The 16,051-nt window shown below is 48.5% G+C and overlaps 1 protein-coding gene across 1 annotated transcript in view; it reads left to right on the top strand.

Annotated features, from left to right (window-relative positions):
- The first annotated feature begins 3,197 nt into the window (after positions 1-3,197).
- Positions 3,198-16,051, top strand: part of KDELR3 (KDEL endoplasmic reticulum protein retention receptor 3) — a 14,888-nt gene continuing 2,034 nt past the window's right edge. Inside the window, exons 1-4 of the mRNA XM_044678830.1 lie at positions 3,198-3,465; positions 7,216-7,316; positions 12,272-12,430; positions 14,145-14,397. Coding sequence (XP_044534765.1) covers positions 3,375-3,465; positions 7,216-7,316; positions 12,272-12,430; positions 14,145-14,397 — 604 coding nt within the window. The 5' untranslated portion in view covers positions 3,198-3,374. The remainder of the gene's footprint in view (positions 3,466-7,215; positions 7,317-12,271; positions 12,431-14,144; positions 14,398-16,051) is intronic.

Genomic DNA, 16,051 nt, shown 5'->3' with positions numbered 1-16,051 from the left:
TGAGAGACCAACTGGAACAGAGAGGGAATGAAATTGGCCCAAGGGCACACAGCAAACTCAGGGCAGAGCCGGGGGCGCCTCTCCTTCCACCCACTGCCTCTCCGCGGTGGCTCAGCCTCTCCTCCTGCCTCCCTCTCCCCCAGATGGATGGCAGCCACTCTGGCAGGGGCTCCCAGGAGGAAGCAGGACGAGTCACCCCGCCTTAGCTCGGCTCTGGAGGGAGCTGGTGGAGACGCTCCCGAAGCCCGCAGATGTTTCCCCAAATGGCCAAGCGCTTGAGCTTTGGAGAAGGCTCGGTGGGGCGGGGGGAGGTGTCGGGGCTGGCAGCTGGGGGAGAAGGCGAGGCTGAGAAGGCTCCAGATTGGACTAGGGAGTGATGGAGCCACACCTGATGGGGCTTTAAATAGGAACCTTTAAATAGCACCACCTGAGGCAGGGGAGGAAGGGCTGGCTGGAGAGCCACCTGTTGGGAAGGAAGCCCTGCAGCTGGCATCACTGGGGGGCTCCGAGGGATGGGGTGGAAGGTACCAGACTAGAATAAAGCACACGGGGTGGGGGGCCGCCTCACCTCCTCTCTGCTGAAAGAGCTCCTGTCGGGGGGCCCTCGAGGCACCCCGTTCCACGGAACACCTCAGGAGATGCTCCCAGGAGGAACCCGTCCACCAAGGGAGAGCCGACGCCTCGCAAAGCTAGTCCTGGAAGGGACCCGAGGCCAAAGCGCTCGTTTTACAGAGGAAGAAACCGAGGCCCGCAGGCCTGAAATGACTTGCCCGCCGTCACAAAGTGAGTAAGAAGGCCAGAAGGGGAACCCTGGAGTCCTCTGAGTCCGGTGGTTTTGGAGATTCCCCAGCCTCACGCAGCTCACTGGGGACGGAGGCAGGATCCGAACGCAGCACTCTGGCCGCTCTCTCCCGTGGTCTTGCCCCTAAGTCTTGCCGCTTGGCCCAAAGTTCTGAAGAAGGAGATCATCTGCCTGCCCCGAGGCTTCTCTTCCAGACCGGAAAGTCCCAATGCCGGCGCTGTGAGCTCCCTGAGATCGGGGGCTGCCTTTGGCTTGTCTTTGCATCCCCAGAGACGGGCAGAGCGATGGGCACTTAGGAGGTCCTTAATCCATGTCTGAGGAATGTGGGGCAAGTCCACGCATTGCTAGGTGGCAAAGAGAGTCCTAGCCTTGGAGACCAGAGTTCGAATCTGGCCTCAGACACTCCTTAGCTGTATGATACTGGTCCAGCCACCTAATCTCTATCTGCCTCAGTTTCCTCATCAAAAAAAGGAGGATAATAATAGCACCTACCTAACCAGTGTTGTTGTGAGAATAAAATAATACTTTGTTGTTTGTTTTTTTTATTTTAAATTTTTTATTTCTTTGTTTGTTTGTTTGGGGGTTTTTTTGTTGTTGTTTTCCCATGGTTCCAGGAGTCATGTTGTCTCCCTCCCCTCTTCCTTGCCCCCTCCCGGAGTTGACAAGCAATTCCACGGGGTTATACAACATATAAAATAATACTTGTAAACCACATGGCAGCCCTTAAGGCTCTCTATCAATGCCAGCTATTGTGATTTCACATTTCTCTTTCTAGCCAAAGCAGCCTACTTACTAGCTAGTTCCCAAACTCAGATTCCATCTCCCACTTCCTTGCCTTTGTAGCAGAGCCTGGAATGCAGTCCCTTCCTCCTTCCTCCTAGAAACCGGGCTTCCTCGGGGTGCCCCGTGCCACAGAGAGCCTCCTCTGATGCCCCCAGACGGGGACAGCCTCCTCCAGTGGCTTCTTATTGACTTCTCAGTGTATATGTGTCAGAGAAAGGCAGGAGCAGGTTTCATTTTTGTCCTTGGCTCCCCAGGATCTAGCCAACTATGTAATAAATAAAAGTGTTGTTTAATAAAAAGTAATAAGAAATCAAATGAAGAAGAAAACAGCAGGTATTTAATAAATGCTCCTATAGCTAAAGAGAATTGAAGTCATCTCTGGGCATTATCAGTTCTTCATCTGTAAAATGGGACAACAATATCTGTCTTGCCTTCCTCCGGGATGTCATAGAGAAAGTTCTTTTTTTTAAACCCTCACCTTCTGTCTTGGAATCAGTACTGGGTATTGGCTCTAAGGCAGAAGAGCTGTCAGGGCTAGGCAGTGGGGGTTAAGTGACTTGCCCAGGGTCACCCAGCTAGGAAGAGTCTGAGGCCAGACTGGAACCCAGGACCTCCCGTGTCCAGGCCTGGCTCTCCATCCACTGAGCTACCCAGCTGCCCCTGGAGTAACTCCTTTCAAAAGCAGTTGCTGAAACGTGAGTGAGACCATTATCAATGCCATCTCCAAGCGGCTGCCCAAAGGACAGAGAGTCAGAAGGGCAGTCGAGGTGACCTGGGGCCTCCCTGGGCCTCCTTTGCCTCATTTGCCCAATGAAGAAGTTGCCCAGTCACTGAGGACGGATGGGATTGAAGTATGGGAAAGTCAGGGGAGAGCCTTGAACATCAGGCTAAGGTCAGGATCTTTGGTCCTGTAGACACCAGGGATGTTTGGAGGTTTTTGGCCAGGGGGGGGGAGGTGACGCAGTTGGAAAGTGGGGGAAACTGAGGCCCAAGTAGTTCCCGGAGCTTGTGAGCAGACCTTAGGAGGGCAAGGAATCTGGTTCTAAATGCAGTGGTTTTCCCCAGAATGCCTGAGGGAGTGGGGGCTTCTGGGGAGAGGGGTCTCTGGGAAGGGGAAAAACTAGAGAGGTTGCCAGGAGCCTGGGGGCGGGGGAGGGAGAGAGGGGGGGCCCTCCTCTTAGAGGCTTCCTGCCCCGCCCCCAGGCTAATTATCCCCAAGTCCCTCCAGACTGGCCCAAAGTCTTCATCTGGAAGTCTGGGCTGGGCCGTCCCACCTGGTCCCTGCTGCTGGGAGGAGACGAGGAGGGCCTGGCAGGCCGCCCGGGGGAGCCCCGGCCCTGCCCAGCCACGTCCCCACTAAGCAGAGGCGAGCCGGCCCCCTTGGCAGGCTTCCTCCCTCCAGCCTCGGCCAGGCAGCCCACCAGTAACTCGAGGAGGGGGAGGACCAGGATTCCCAGACTCCACTTCCTGGCTCCCCAGCAGTCTCCTCCCACCCCCGAGGCCCCGCCGGCCCAGCCACGTCACCGCCTGCCTGCTCCGGACAGTGGGTGCTCCGCGGGAGCCCAGGAGCCTGGACGGCTGCCTGGAGGGGACCGAGCCGGCAGGCCCGAAGGCCAGGGGGAGCCCCAGCTGGCACTGGCCCAGAGGAGGCTGGATGGCTGGATGCTGAAGGGATCCTGGGGCCGGGGCGCGGGGCATTCCTAGAGGATCCGGGCCAGAGCAAAGAGGGGCAGACAGGGAAAGCCTTCCAGGAAGAGAGCTCAGGAGGGGGCTCCAGGGCAGCACCGCCATGAACCTGTTCCGAATCCTGGGGGACGTCTCCCACTTACTGGCCATGATCCTCCTCCTGGGCAAAATCTGGAGGTCCAAGTCGTGCAGAGGTAAGCGACTGATGGAGAAGGCCGGAGAGCCTCGAGGGGAGGACTAGCTGCCCTCCAGCTCCCCTCCAGAGGGGAGACACAAGATCTACAGAAGGGCAATTAGGAGACCCGGGTTCAAATTCCTGAGGGTGACCTTGGACAAGTAACAACCTGTGGCCTCAGTTTCCTCCTCTGTCAAATAGAGAGTTTGGACGAGAGGGTCTCCCAGGTCCCCTCACGTCGAGGCCGCAGAATTGACCACAGGTCCAGAAAACCTGAGCTCAGATCTTGTTTCAGAAATTTCCTAGCTGCGGGGCGATGTTATTTAGGCACTTGGGCCTCGGTTTCCTTATCTGTAAAATACAGGTTGCTATAATGAGATAATAGCCCTTTAGGGCTTGGTGAACATGGAAGGGTAATTTCCATTTCGAAGAGCCTCCTCTGCTTTGGGCTTCCTCCTCTTCTTTCTCCGTGGCCCCTGCTATTTTCCCAAGGAATGCTTTGTGCTCCTCCCTGGAGTCTCCCCTTTTCTACCCCAGACTTGCTCCTCTCTTCCCCTCCTGCCCCTCTTCTCCCATCCCCAGCACTGACATCCAGGAACAGATAGTTCTCCCCGTCCCCTGAGACCTCTCTGCCTCCCAACGGCTGGGAGACACAATCTGGGCAGGGTTGGGTATGAAGAGGAGGGCCCGAGGCTGTGATGTGGCAGGTTCTGAGGTGGGTGTGAGGCTGCAGAAAGGAGGAGAAGGGGGGGGGGGAGTCCGAGCTTTCAAGGGCTGCAGAGCTGGGAGACACCTCACAAGGTTAGACCTTACAGCTGCGGTGGACTTTAGAACACAGATTTGATTGGAACTGGGCAGGACCTTAGAACCCAGAGATGGACCCAGAGATCAGAACTGGGAGGGANGAACTGGGCAGGACCTTAGAACCCAGAGATGGACCCAGAGATCAGAGCTGGGAGGGACCTTAGAAAAGTAGCAAAGCTTTGAACAAAAACAAAGGATATTAGAACTGGGAGGAGCCTCGGGAAATGGGATGTTAGAACTGGGAGGGATTGTAGAGACCATCTGGTCCAACCCCCTCATTTCATGGTGGAGGAAATTGAGGCCCAGCCAGGGGGAGGATCTTCCCCAAGGTCATAGGCACAGCTGGACAGAGGCAGAACTGAGCCAAGGACCCAGGCTTCTGGCTCCCCACTCTGTGCCATGTATCTTGCTGGCATTATTGGGGCCAGGGGCTGGGAGGAGGGTAGAGAGACTCGGGTTTGCAGCAGGGCTTGGAGAGGACATCAGCAGGTCTCTTGTGCTTGGCTCCAGAGGGCAGAAGCAGAACAGAACTAGAAGAAGGGGGGGGGGCGGCAATCACAAAGAAACACATTTAGGCTTAATGGAGGAAAAAGTTCATAACAGTGAGAGCTGTCTAAAAGTAAACAGGCCCTTGTGCCCCCCCCCCCCATTAGAGGTCTCCTGGCTGAGCCTGAATGGGTGCTTGTTGGGTATCTAATAGTGGGCCTTCCCTTTGGGTCTGCACAGGAGGACCACTGAGGCCCTCCCTAGCGGGGGCACTCTGTGACTGTCTCCTCACTGAGAAGGCTTTCCCCTCCACGGCTCAGCCAGGGGGCTGCCCTGGGGTAGCCCCCTGCCACTGCAGAATTTTCTCACCCCGACCTCGCAGGCCTCAGAACTTAGTGCTTGTGGCTAACTCTTCCTTGGCCCAGCAGCCCTTTGGGGCTGTAATTCGCAGCCCATAACAGATCTGCCCTTCTAGGCTGGCGACAGAGGAGAGAAGCTGGTAGAAAAGCTCATTTTTCCCCTCCTCAGACCAACCTGCCCCCCCCCCTTTAGCAGCTGCCATTGGCCTCCCAGAGGGAAACGGGGCTCCAGTCTGGGCTCTGCCAGTTTTGAGGCCTTGGTGGCAGCACTTTCTCTTTCCTTTTCTGTAAAGTAAGAGGATTCTCTGAATACCTTTTCCATTTCTACCTCCCAAAACGTTGTGAGTTGAAGATGGATCATGTGAAGGTGGACATATGGGGTCATCAGGAGAGCACTAGATTTGGGGTCAGAAGCCTTAAGTTCAAATCCTGGCTCTAGCTCAGTGATTCCCAAAGTGGGCGCCACCGCCCCCTGGTGGGGGCTGCAGAGATCCAGGGGGGCAGTGATGGCCACAGGTGCATTGATCTTTCCTATTAATTGCTATTAAAATTTTAAAAATTTAATTTCCAGGGGGCTAGGTAATATTTTTTCTGGAAAGGGGGTGGTAGGCCAAAAAAGTTTGGGAACCGCTGGTCTAGCTGTATGACCTGAAGTAAGCCACAAAATCTCTGTGTGCCTCAGTCTCTTAAATCTGTCAAAAAGAGGTGGGGTTGGATGAGAACTTTTTAACTCTTACTTTCTCTCTTAGTAACAATTTTAAGGCAAAAGGGAAAGGGCCAGGCCAATGAGGTTGAGTGACTTGTCCAGGGTCACACTGCTAGTATCTGAAGTCAGATTTGAACTTGGGTTCTTCTGACTCCAGGGCTGGAGCTCTAGCTACTGTGCTCCCCAGACTAGATAACTTGCTCCAAATCTTGGAACCTAAGAACTCTCCTCTGGAAGTCCTCATGGCCTTTGAAGGTACCGTGAAGAGTTTGGGGGTTTGGGTTTTTGAGTGGGGGAAGGAGGGACCCAGAAGAGAAACATCTTGACTGTAGATGTGATGCAAAGGGGTCCAAGGCCAGGCTTCACCCTCACAAGGAAGAGGGGCGATGGGCTGATACACTGAAAGCCAAAAATCACATTCATGCCACTCCAGGGCACTGGATGGCTTTCATGGGCTCCTGCCATGGCCATTCTCTTCTCCTCAATCTCTAGAAGCATAGCCGCAGTGCTAGTCAGTCCACATGCCACTAGGAACACACCCAGTCATCCCTGGGAGGTAGCCAACCCTACCACAAATGGCAGCATGGGGTAGTGGATAGAGGTATGGGCCTCAACGGAAATGGGTGGAATCCCTCTGGGATGTGACCCTGGGCAACTCACTTAAATTCTTTGAGCCTCAGTTTCCCCATCTATAAAATGGGGATAATAATAGCTCCTACCATACCAGTTTGCTGTGAGGATCAAATAAGATTTTATATTTATAATATACACATATATATATACATACACACATATATGCATATGCATGTATAGATTGGGGAGAGTGAAAACTTTTCCAAACCTCAGTGCTATAGAAATGGGAGCTTTTATTAATTAAAGACCTCTCTCATAGCATAATACATGGAGTCAGGACCCTGAATTTGGAGTCAATTTGGAGACCTGGGATGGAATTTCCATTCAGATGCTTCCTTGCTGTGTGGCCTTAGGCAAACCACTGCCTTGTTCTAGTCCTGTAGCTTTCCTTTTCTGTAAAATAAGGGGATTGAATGAGACAAACGGGATGATTTAGAAGGTCCCTTTTAGCTCGAAATCCACAATTCTACATCCCCTTGGCTCTCCGGCCTTTAGTTTCTTTATATAGAAAAGGGATTTGGATTCTAAGCTGACTTCCAGCTCTAAATTCTATGAGTTTAGGAAATCTGTTACTTCCATCTACTGAGCCAACAATTGGTTGGTGCTGGTGGTGGTAATATGGCTACAAGTTTTAAAGGAGAGGAGAGGAGAGGAGAGGAGAGGAGAGGNCAGGTCACTGACTGAGTTGGATTGAAAGCTCCATCTCACAAATTCTGTGCTTCCAAGACGTGCGCCAGAGGTTGCCTTCTAATTAGCTCCTGATCTTTCTCCCTGAATACAGGAATCTCAGGAAAGAGCCAGGTCCTGTTTGCCCTCGTCTTCACCACTCGATACCTAGATCTATTCACCAACTTCATCTCTCTCTACAACACAGTGATGAAGGTGAGGAGGGGGCTTGGTGCCAGCTAGTTGTGCATTTCTGTACATATATTCTGTACACCAATTTCTTTCTAAACTGCAGGCCTGACCATGTCTGCTCAAGAAGCTTCTGTAGTTCTCTATTGCCTCTGCTTGGCATTTAAAGATCTGGATCTAATTGATCCATTCAGCCTCATCTGATTACACACACACACACACACACACACACACACACACACACACACACACACACACACATTTTATATACATACTCATATTAATACACATATTTGAGATACATATAGAAATACATGTATACAAAAAAAGTCTTAGTGCATTTAAAAACTTTAAGAACTTCAGAAATAAAAATACTTAAACAACAAACTTAACAACAAAAACTTAAACAACAAACAAATACTTAAACAAACTTAACCCAAAAATCATCAGAAAGTTCAATTAGTTAAATTTCTTTTACACTTATTTAGTTTTGTGGATTTGGGGAAAATATATTTTTAATCTTCATTTTAACTAGGCAGGACACTGTAAAAGGGAATTCTTGGTTTTCTTTGAGTTCACATTGTGAAAATGGAATCCTTTGTTCTTTTTGCTTAGTTAACACTTTGGTTGGCAATCTTGAACTAGGTGGAGGAGCTCACAAACCACTTAGTGAGTTCACAGCTTATTGATGCTAGGTGAGAACAAGCCAGAAACTTAAGAGTTCACACACTCAGAAAGGTGTGGTTCCAAAGGTGAGAACTCAGACAATTTGGAAACTGTGATTCACCACAGTGAAAAGGGGCAGGGACAGGAAACTACCATAAAAGCCATGAAAATCCCTGAGCAGGGTAGCCTGGTGGAGGAGGTCTGGTGAAGGAGGCTTATAGAGAGTGAACTCCAAGAAAAGAGTCACTCCAAGAAGGAAGTCGGCTTCAAGAAGAAAGTTGGCTCAACGAAGAAATTAGGCCTCAGAAGTCACCTTCAGCTCCGGGCATTGTCTTGGGTGAGTGGATAGCTGGCTTTCCCTTCCTGTCTTCTGGAGATAGTTTAATTCTGATTGAAGGTTAACAAGTCCTGGCTGAGCCAAGCAGTGGAACAATATTTAGTTAGATAGGCTAATGTGTTTTGTATTTCTCTACTTTATAAATAAAAGATTTATAATTTTCATATATTTAGCCAAACCATTCATTTTAACACTTGCAGCACTTTTATCATTCATTGCTTGTGCCATCGATTCTGGCTGTCCCTCTCTCAGTGGAGGAGGCTTAGCCACCTTGGTCATTTGATGTATCTCCACTAGACTTTCTGGTGAAGTCATGTCAAAATAGTCATGGATGCATCAAAATCAAGGTCTTTGGATGAGCTTAAGGGTAGGATTATAAATGCAGTCCTTTCACTCAATGAGCAGCAGCTGGGCTGTATACAGCACAAGATGGTAGATATAGTAAATTTTATTAAGAACCATATCAAAGGGGGCAGCTAAGGTGTCGGTGGATTCAGAGCTGGGTCTAGAGACAGGAGTTCCTGGGCTCAAATCTGGCCTTAAGACACTTCCTAAATGATACATGTATAACCCAGTGGAACAGCTCTGGGATGGGGGAGGGAAGAGGGGGGAAGAAATCATGAATCATGGAACCCTGGAAAAATATTCCAAATTTTTAAAAATTGGGGGCAGCTGGGTGGCTCAGTGAATTGAGAACCAGGCCTAGAAACAGGAGGTCCTGGGTTCAAATCTGGCCTCAGACACTTCCTAAGCTGTGTGACCCTGGGCAAGTCACTTAACCCATATTACCTAGCTCTTGCCACTCTTCTGCCTTGGAACCAATGCACATTATTGATTTTTTTTTTAACCCTTGTACTTTGGTGTATTGTCTCGTAGGTGGAAGATTGGTAAGGGTGGGCAATGGGGGTCAAGTGACTTGCCCAGGGTCACACAGCTGGGAAGTGGCTGAGGCCGGGTTTGAACCTAGGACCTCCTGTCTCTAGGCCCGACTCTCACTCCACTGAGCTACCTAGCTGCCCCCTACATTATTGATTTTAAGATGGAAGGTGAGGGTTTTTAAAAACAAACAAACAAATAAATACATGAATGAATGAATGAATTTTAAGAAGTTATTGAAAAACAAATAAATAACTGGAGACAGACACTTCCTAGCTATGTGACCCTGGGCAAGTTAATTGCCTCTTGGAATCAATAACAGCATTGATTCTAAGACAGAAGGTAAGGATTAAAAAAAAAACATTGATATATTTAAATTTTAATAGTGAATCTTTCCACTTGTTTTTGTTCTTTACAAATGTATAGCTTTTACGCTCCTGAACTTATTAAAGCTTAGAGCTGCACTAAGACTTTTGGGACAGCCTTGGCATCACCTGCATGACCCACCCCCTGTCTAGGAAACTTTTATCAGCTGTTCAGTGAAGAAAGCACTCCATCTCCCATCTCCTATCTCTAGGCAGACTTTCCCCCATAACTGGAATGCTCTTCCTCCTTAACTTTGCCTCTTAGAAAATCCAGCCTCTTTCAAGGCTCGCCTCCTGGCTCCCCTCCTCCAAGAGGCTTTCCCCTAAACTCTCTCAACTCTTAGGGACCCCCCACCCCTGGCTCTGGGAAATTTCTTTGGTGAATGCTTTGTTTACTTGTCCCAGTAAATTGTCCATCAATGCCCACAGCAGATGCTGAATACATGCTTGGGCTTTAAAGAAAAAGTTTCAAAATCAATTTTTATTGCTGTCTCCTTTTGTAATCACTCACATTTCCCAATTTAGCACTCTTCCTCCCTCTCCCAGAGAGCAATCCGTTATAAGAACATCTCTAAAAGATCGGGAAAATGAGCAAAAGCTAAAAGAAGTCTGACGTGCTCTGCCACATGCTGCCCCTTCGTTGCCCGCCTCTACCAAGCATCATGGCCGGCACCTTCTCGGTCTCCTCCTTTGGGGCTGAGCTTGGTCACTGGGATTTCCCAACACCTAGTGGTGACTGTTGGGCGGTTCTTCTCATTTTCCCGGGGCTTTGGTGGCTCTGTCCTGGCTCCTATTGAGCCCTCCCAGGCTCCTCAGGTGGGTCCTTTCCTAGAGGCCAGGAATCTTCCTGGACATTCTTGCCCCCCAGTTCATTCCATTGACAAATGCTCATTGAATTCCATTTCAGCAGAGGACAGACACTGGTGCCACTGGGCACTTCCAGTGTGTAGCACAGGACTCTGCCTAAACCAATGTTTGCTGAGCGAATCGAAGAAGGAAGGGCAAAGGGACCTCATTTGAACATCGCTTTGAAAGAGTGAACTTCAAGCGATACAGACTTTTTCCAGATGACCCAAAATGATTTTTTTCCCCCAAGAGCACCTTCAGAGGAGGACTTCCTGGGAGGTTGGCATGACCTCCCGTCCCCAGGGACCGTGCCAAGGAAGTGCAGATTGCAATTGAGTGAGCAAGCAAGGGAGCATTTTAAAGGCTCAAATATGTATGTGGAAGGGGTGGCTAGGGGGGGCTCAATGGATTAACAGCCAGGTCTAGAGGTCCTGGTTTCAAATCTGGCCTCAGACATTTCCTTGATGAGTGACTCTGGGCAAGTCACTTAACCCCCATGGCCTAGCCCTGACTGCTCTTCTGCCTTGGAACCAATACACAGTACTGATTTTAAGATGGAAGGGAAGGGGTTAAAAAAGAATTTTTTAAAGAGTATGTATGTGGAGGGGAATAAAGTAGGAAAGGTAGGAAGGGGCCAGCTTATAAAGGGCTTTAGGAGTCAAAGAAAGGATTTTCTCTCTGATCCTGGAAGAAGGAGGAGCGGCTGGAGTTTCCCAAATAGGGAAGTGATGAGGTCAAACTCGAAACTTGACATCCCAAGGCCGGTGGGTCCTACACTAAGTTGGAAGGCTTCAAGTCCAGCCTCCATGGCAGACTCTTCCATTCAACAAGCATTTAATACAGCTCCAACTCTGGGTCAAGTCCTGGTCTACAGGTCAGGCATCCAAAGTCAAAAATGAAATTGGTTCTTGCCCTTTGACTGGATGATGCTGTCCCCGTTTGGGGGGAGGATCCTGGCTAGCTTGGCAGAGCCATGGCTTGCTGCTGGTAGCCCAATCATCTACTATAATATTGTGATAAGGAGTTTATCTAATTACATTCCGTCTCATTAGGAGGCAGTAACACACAGGTGGGGAGTTTCGTAGAATTTCCCTCCGTCTCTTTAAGAGGCAGTAACAGATGGATTGACCCTCCGCCTCTTTAAGAGACAAACTATAAAAACGAGTCCGTTTTTTCGCTCTGGCTTGGGTCTGAGAGGAGTTTGAGGGTGCTGGGTCAGGTTTCTCTAAGGTTTGGGAGTTTGGTTGGAGGTACTGAATTGAGAAGGAGTCTGTTGCTGAGTGAGAGGTCTGGGTCCCTTGTGACAGGCAGTTTCACCGTTTCAGTCGAGGGAGACTGACTTTTAAGGAGGTGTTGGAGATGGATGTTCATTGATTAGTTTAGGAAAGTTTTTAATATGAGTTAGGGAGTGTAGGTTATTGAGGCCTGCTTTGTCAGGCAAGAAGAAACTACAAAGAAAGCAGTTAGATTTAGGGTTTTCTTAGAGATTTTAGATTAGGGCTTGAATTAGGCATAGTTATAAGAAACTCTCCTATTTCTTACCTCCTATTTCCTATCCCTACTCACAAAACTGCTTTCTGCAATTTCATCCAACTCCCACCAATGCCTTTTACCCAAAACAATATTGTGTGGCTGGCAGAGATCTGTGTCCTGGCCTGGTACCACCCCCACCTCTGAAGACTGAGTGAGTCCCATCGAAGAGCCCTCAAGAGGGTCCCTTAAATCTGAGCCAAGTCATGGAGGGGTGTTAAGTGTAAACTTCAGGGACCACGAGGACCAGAGCCTGGTGCGCCTTATCTAAGAAAACAGGGACTTTGGGGGCATTCAGGGTGGGCGTGCTGACTGTCCAGGAGCCTAAAGGAATTGACTCTCCCTCATTCCTCCTCTCCTAGGTGATTTTCCTGCTCTGCTCCTACGTCACCGTATACATGATTTATTGGAAATTTTGGAAATCATTTGACAGTGAGAATGACACGTTTCGCCTAGAGTTTCTCTTGGTCCCGGTCACTGGTCTCTCCTTCCTTGAGAACTATAGTTTCACCCCCCTGGAGGTAAGCAAAAAAGAGAAGCTGCTTCCCACACCCTACCCTGGCCTCAATCCAGAGGTCCAAGTTAACAAAGCTCTTCTCTGACACAATGCTTCTGTGGTCTCTTGTCCCCTGATCCTTTGACCCCATCTAGGATGCTCAGGGAGTTTGCCAGACCATGGCCTCAAACCAAAAGCTACTACTGGGCAATTACACTTCCTTGGTCATTGTAGAGTGGTTTTGTGTGTTTTTAAAATTAAAAAAAATATTTTAATTGCTTTGTAATTGGCACAAATGACAGAATTTAAACTTTAAATAGACTATGAACCATCACACTATGCAACTTTAAAAAACAGCAAAAATCATATGGCTTCAGAGCTATTAAAAATTATAATTCAGTATCATATTCTCAAGGTTAATTCATAAAATTAAGTCCACAGAGTGAATAAATGAAAAAGCTAATTTAAACGGAGAAAAGCTTCTCGGAGGACTTTTTTTTTTAACCCTTACCTTCTGTCTTAAAATCAGTACTGTGTATTGGATCCGAGGCAGAAGAGTGGTCAGGGTAGGCAATGTGGGGTAAGTGACTTGCCCAGGGTCATACAGCTGGGAAGTGTCTGAGGATAGATCTGAACCCAGGACCTCCCATCTCTGGGCTTGGCTCTCCACTGAGCTACCTTGTCCCTATTCTGAGGACTTCTAACCCTGGGGCACAACAGTTTGTTAGAATTTGGAATACAGAGCACTTGGGTTCAAGGACTGGCCCATGACTTGCAGAAGATTGTTCCTGGCCTCCCAAGACTAGGTCTCTTCCCAAAATGGGGAATTTGGAGATATCTCCAATGATCCTACAATTTTGGAAGGTAGCAGGTACAAGAGGATGTTAGTCTTGACTTTGCTACTAACTTCTAGTGTGGACTCTTGACAAACCACTCAACGGTCAGTCCATCCCCATTTGGTAGGAGATTGGCCTGGACCAGCTCTCATTTCCAGCTCTAACCCAGTGATGCTCTGAGGGCTCAGCCAATGTGAATGTCTTTTGTTACTTCCTCTGCTGAAGGAAGGACTGCTCATTTTTATGCTCCCTCCTAAAGTAATCCAATAATTCCGTCCCAACTGACATTTCTGAGTGGCTCAGTGGATTGAGAGCCAGGCCTAGAGACTGGAGGTCCTAGGTTCAAGTCCGGCCTCGGACACTTTCAGCTGTGTGACCTTGGGCAAGTCACTTGACCCCCATTGCCCACCCTTACCACTCCTGGGCCAAGGAGAAAGGAGGAGGGTTGGGCGTGGGGCTAGCAACCCCACCCTGTAAAAACTACATCTGCTAAAGAAACTGCAACCTAAAGTAGGGGCAGCTGGACTAGCTCAGTGGATTGAGAGCCAGGCCTAGAGACGAAAGGTCCTAGGTTCAAATCCGGGCTCAGACACTTCCCAGCTGGGTGACCCTGAGCGACTGGGTGACCCATTGCCTACTGGTTGTGGCCCTATGCTCCTAGAATGGAGTCCCAGGATAAAAAAACAAAACAAAAAAAAAAAAAAACTGACATTTCACAATGGCCTTGACTGAAGTCACGGATCTAGAGCTCAAAAGGATCTCAGAGGCCATCTAGTCCAACCTTCTCATCCTACAGATGAGGAGACTGAGTTTAAGAGAGGAAGGAACTTGTCTCCTAGGTTTGAACTCCAGTCTTCTGGCCCCTTGCTGCATCTCCCTTGACCATTCTTCCCTTTGGCTTAGATCCTCTGGACCTTCTCTATCTACCTGGAGTCCGTGGCAATCCTGCCCCAGCTCTTCATGATCAGCAGGACTGGGGAGGCAGAAACCATTACCACTCACTACCTTTTCTTTCTGGGGCTCTATCGAGCTCTTTATCTGGCCAATTGGATCTGGCGGTACCACACAGAAAATTTCTATGACCAAATCGCGGTGGTGTCTGGGGTGGTACAAACCATCTTCTACTGTGACTTCTTCTACCTGTATGTGACCAAAGGTAGGTGCCAGGAGACGTGGGAGGTAGGATCACTGTCACTGCTGGAGGACTGCCAGCCCCAAACCACCTTCCCTCATAGGAAATGAACAGCCAACCAGATCAAATCATCTTCTACGTCTGAGGAAAACCTATAGTCCAGAAGTGGACGTTTGATAAGGAGTGAAATTAGGGAATATCCTGCTCTGAGTTCTGAAGCCCTTCCATGGGTTTTCCTTTATGCTATTGTTTGATTTATACGATGGATCATTTCAGTCTGCACTGGTTATCCCAAGCCTCGTTACTTATAGTAAGGGCATTACATCATATTCCATGATTTTAGACTCCCCCATCATTGGGCACCCACTTCCCCCCGCCCCCCCCCCCCCCCCGTCTGATACTACAAGAAGTGCCATTACATTTTGCTACACATAGGATGTTGCTTGGCTTTAACCTCCTTGGTGCATAGAACTTCATTTACAGTCAGAGCCGGTGATACTGGCTGGACCAAGTAATAGCTCCACTGTTTATCCATGTAGCCCCTCCAACTTAAGACTGTTCTCATTTTTTGTTTTCTTTGCTAATCTGGTAGGTCTGAGGTGAAAGCTGAGCTTTAATTTGTACTTATATTTGGAGCATTCACGTTGATAGTTAAAAGAGTTTATTCTTTGGAAAACTTCTCCCGCATATCTTTTGGACAATGTAATTATTGGGGAGAAGGCTCCCGTTTCTTACATTATTTGAATCTTTTTTCCTATACAGGCCTTTTATTTATGTTCTCTAAATAATTGCTTCTCTTCTGGCTGCATTAATTTTACTTATGCGAAAGCTTTTGCTTTATAGAATTGAAATATCCTTTTTTTTAGTCAAGAATTCCACCCACCTTTCCCTCCTTCTTCCCCCCAACCACAGCTGTGCAAGGCACCCCCCCCCCCCATATTGACATGAAAATGCAACTAGGTGGCTCAGTGGATAAAGCCAGGCCTAGATAGGAGGTCCCTGGGTTCAAATCTGACCTCAGATACTTCCTAGCTGTGTGGCCCTGGGCAAGTCACTTAACCCCAAATTGTGGAGCCCTCTGCCTTGGATCTGATACTATTGATTCTAAGACAAGAAGATAACATTTTAAAGAATTAAAATGATGTACCATTTTATATTTACATATACATTTGGATCACATTGTGGTAGTAAAGTGTTGATCTAAATCCAATTCCAGGCGGCAGCTGGGTAGCTCAGTGGATTGAGAGCCAGGCCTAGAGATGGGAGGTCCCAAGTTCAAATCTGACCTCACACTTCCCAGCTGTGTGACCCTGGGCAAGTCACTTGACCCCCATTGTCTAGCCCTTACCACTCTTCTGCCTTGGAGCCAATACACAATATTAGCTCCAAGACAGAAGGTAAGGGTTTAAAAAAATAAAATAAATCCAATTCCTGCCTGCTTAGTGTTTCCAGTTTTTGCCAAAATGTGAGTCTTCCCATCAGTAGTTGGTATCCTTGGGCTCACTGAATCTAGGTTTTACATACCCTGCTAGTCCACTGATCAGTTTTTTTCTGTAATTCTTTTGATAGTTTGATTAACACAGCATTAAATCTGTAAATTAATTTGGATAGCAGGATCATTTTTATACTAGTACAGTCCAATTACGTTTCCAATAGTTTTATTTCTGTAGCTTTTCTT

This window comes from Gracilinanus agilis, chromosome 5 (assembly GCF_016433145.1).
Source record: "Gracilinanus agilis isolate LMUSP501 chromosome 5, AgileGrace, whole genome shotgun sequence".
NCBI classification, from domain to species: Eukaryota; Metazoa; Chordata; class Mammalia; order Didelphimorphia; family Didelphidae; genus Gracilinanus; species Gracilinanus agilis.
The sequence above is the reverse complement of the archived record's forward strand: the minus strand, read 5'-3'. Positions and strand labels throughout refer to the sequence as shown.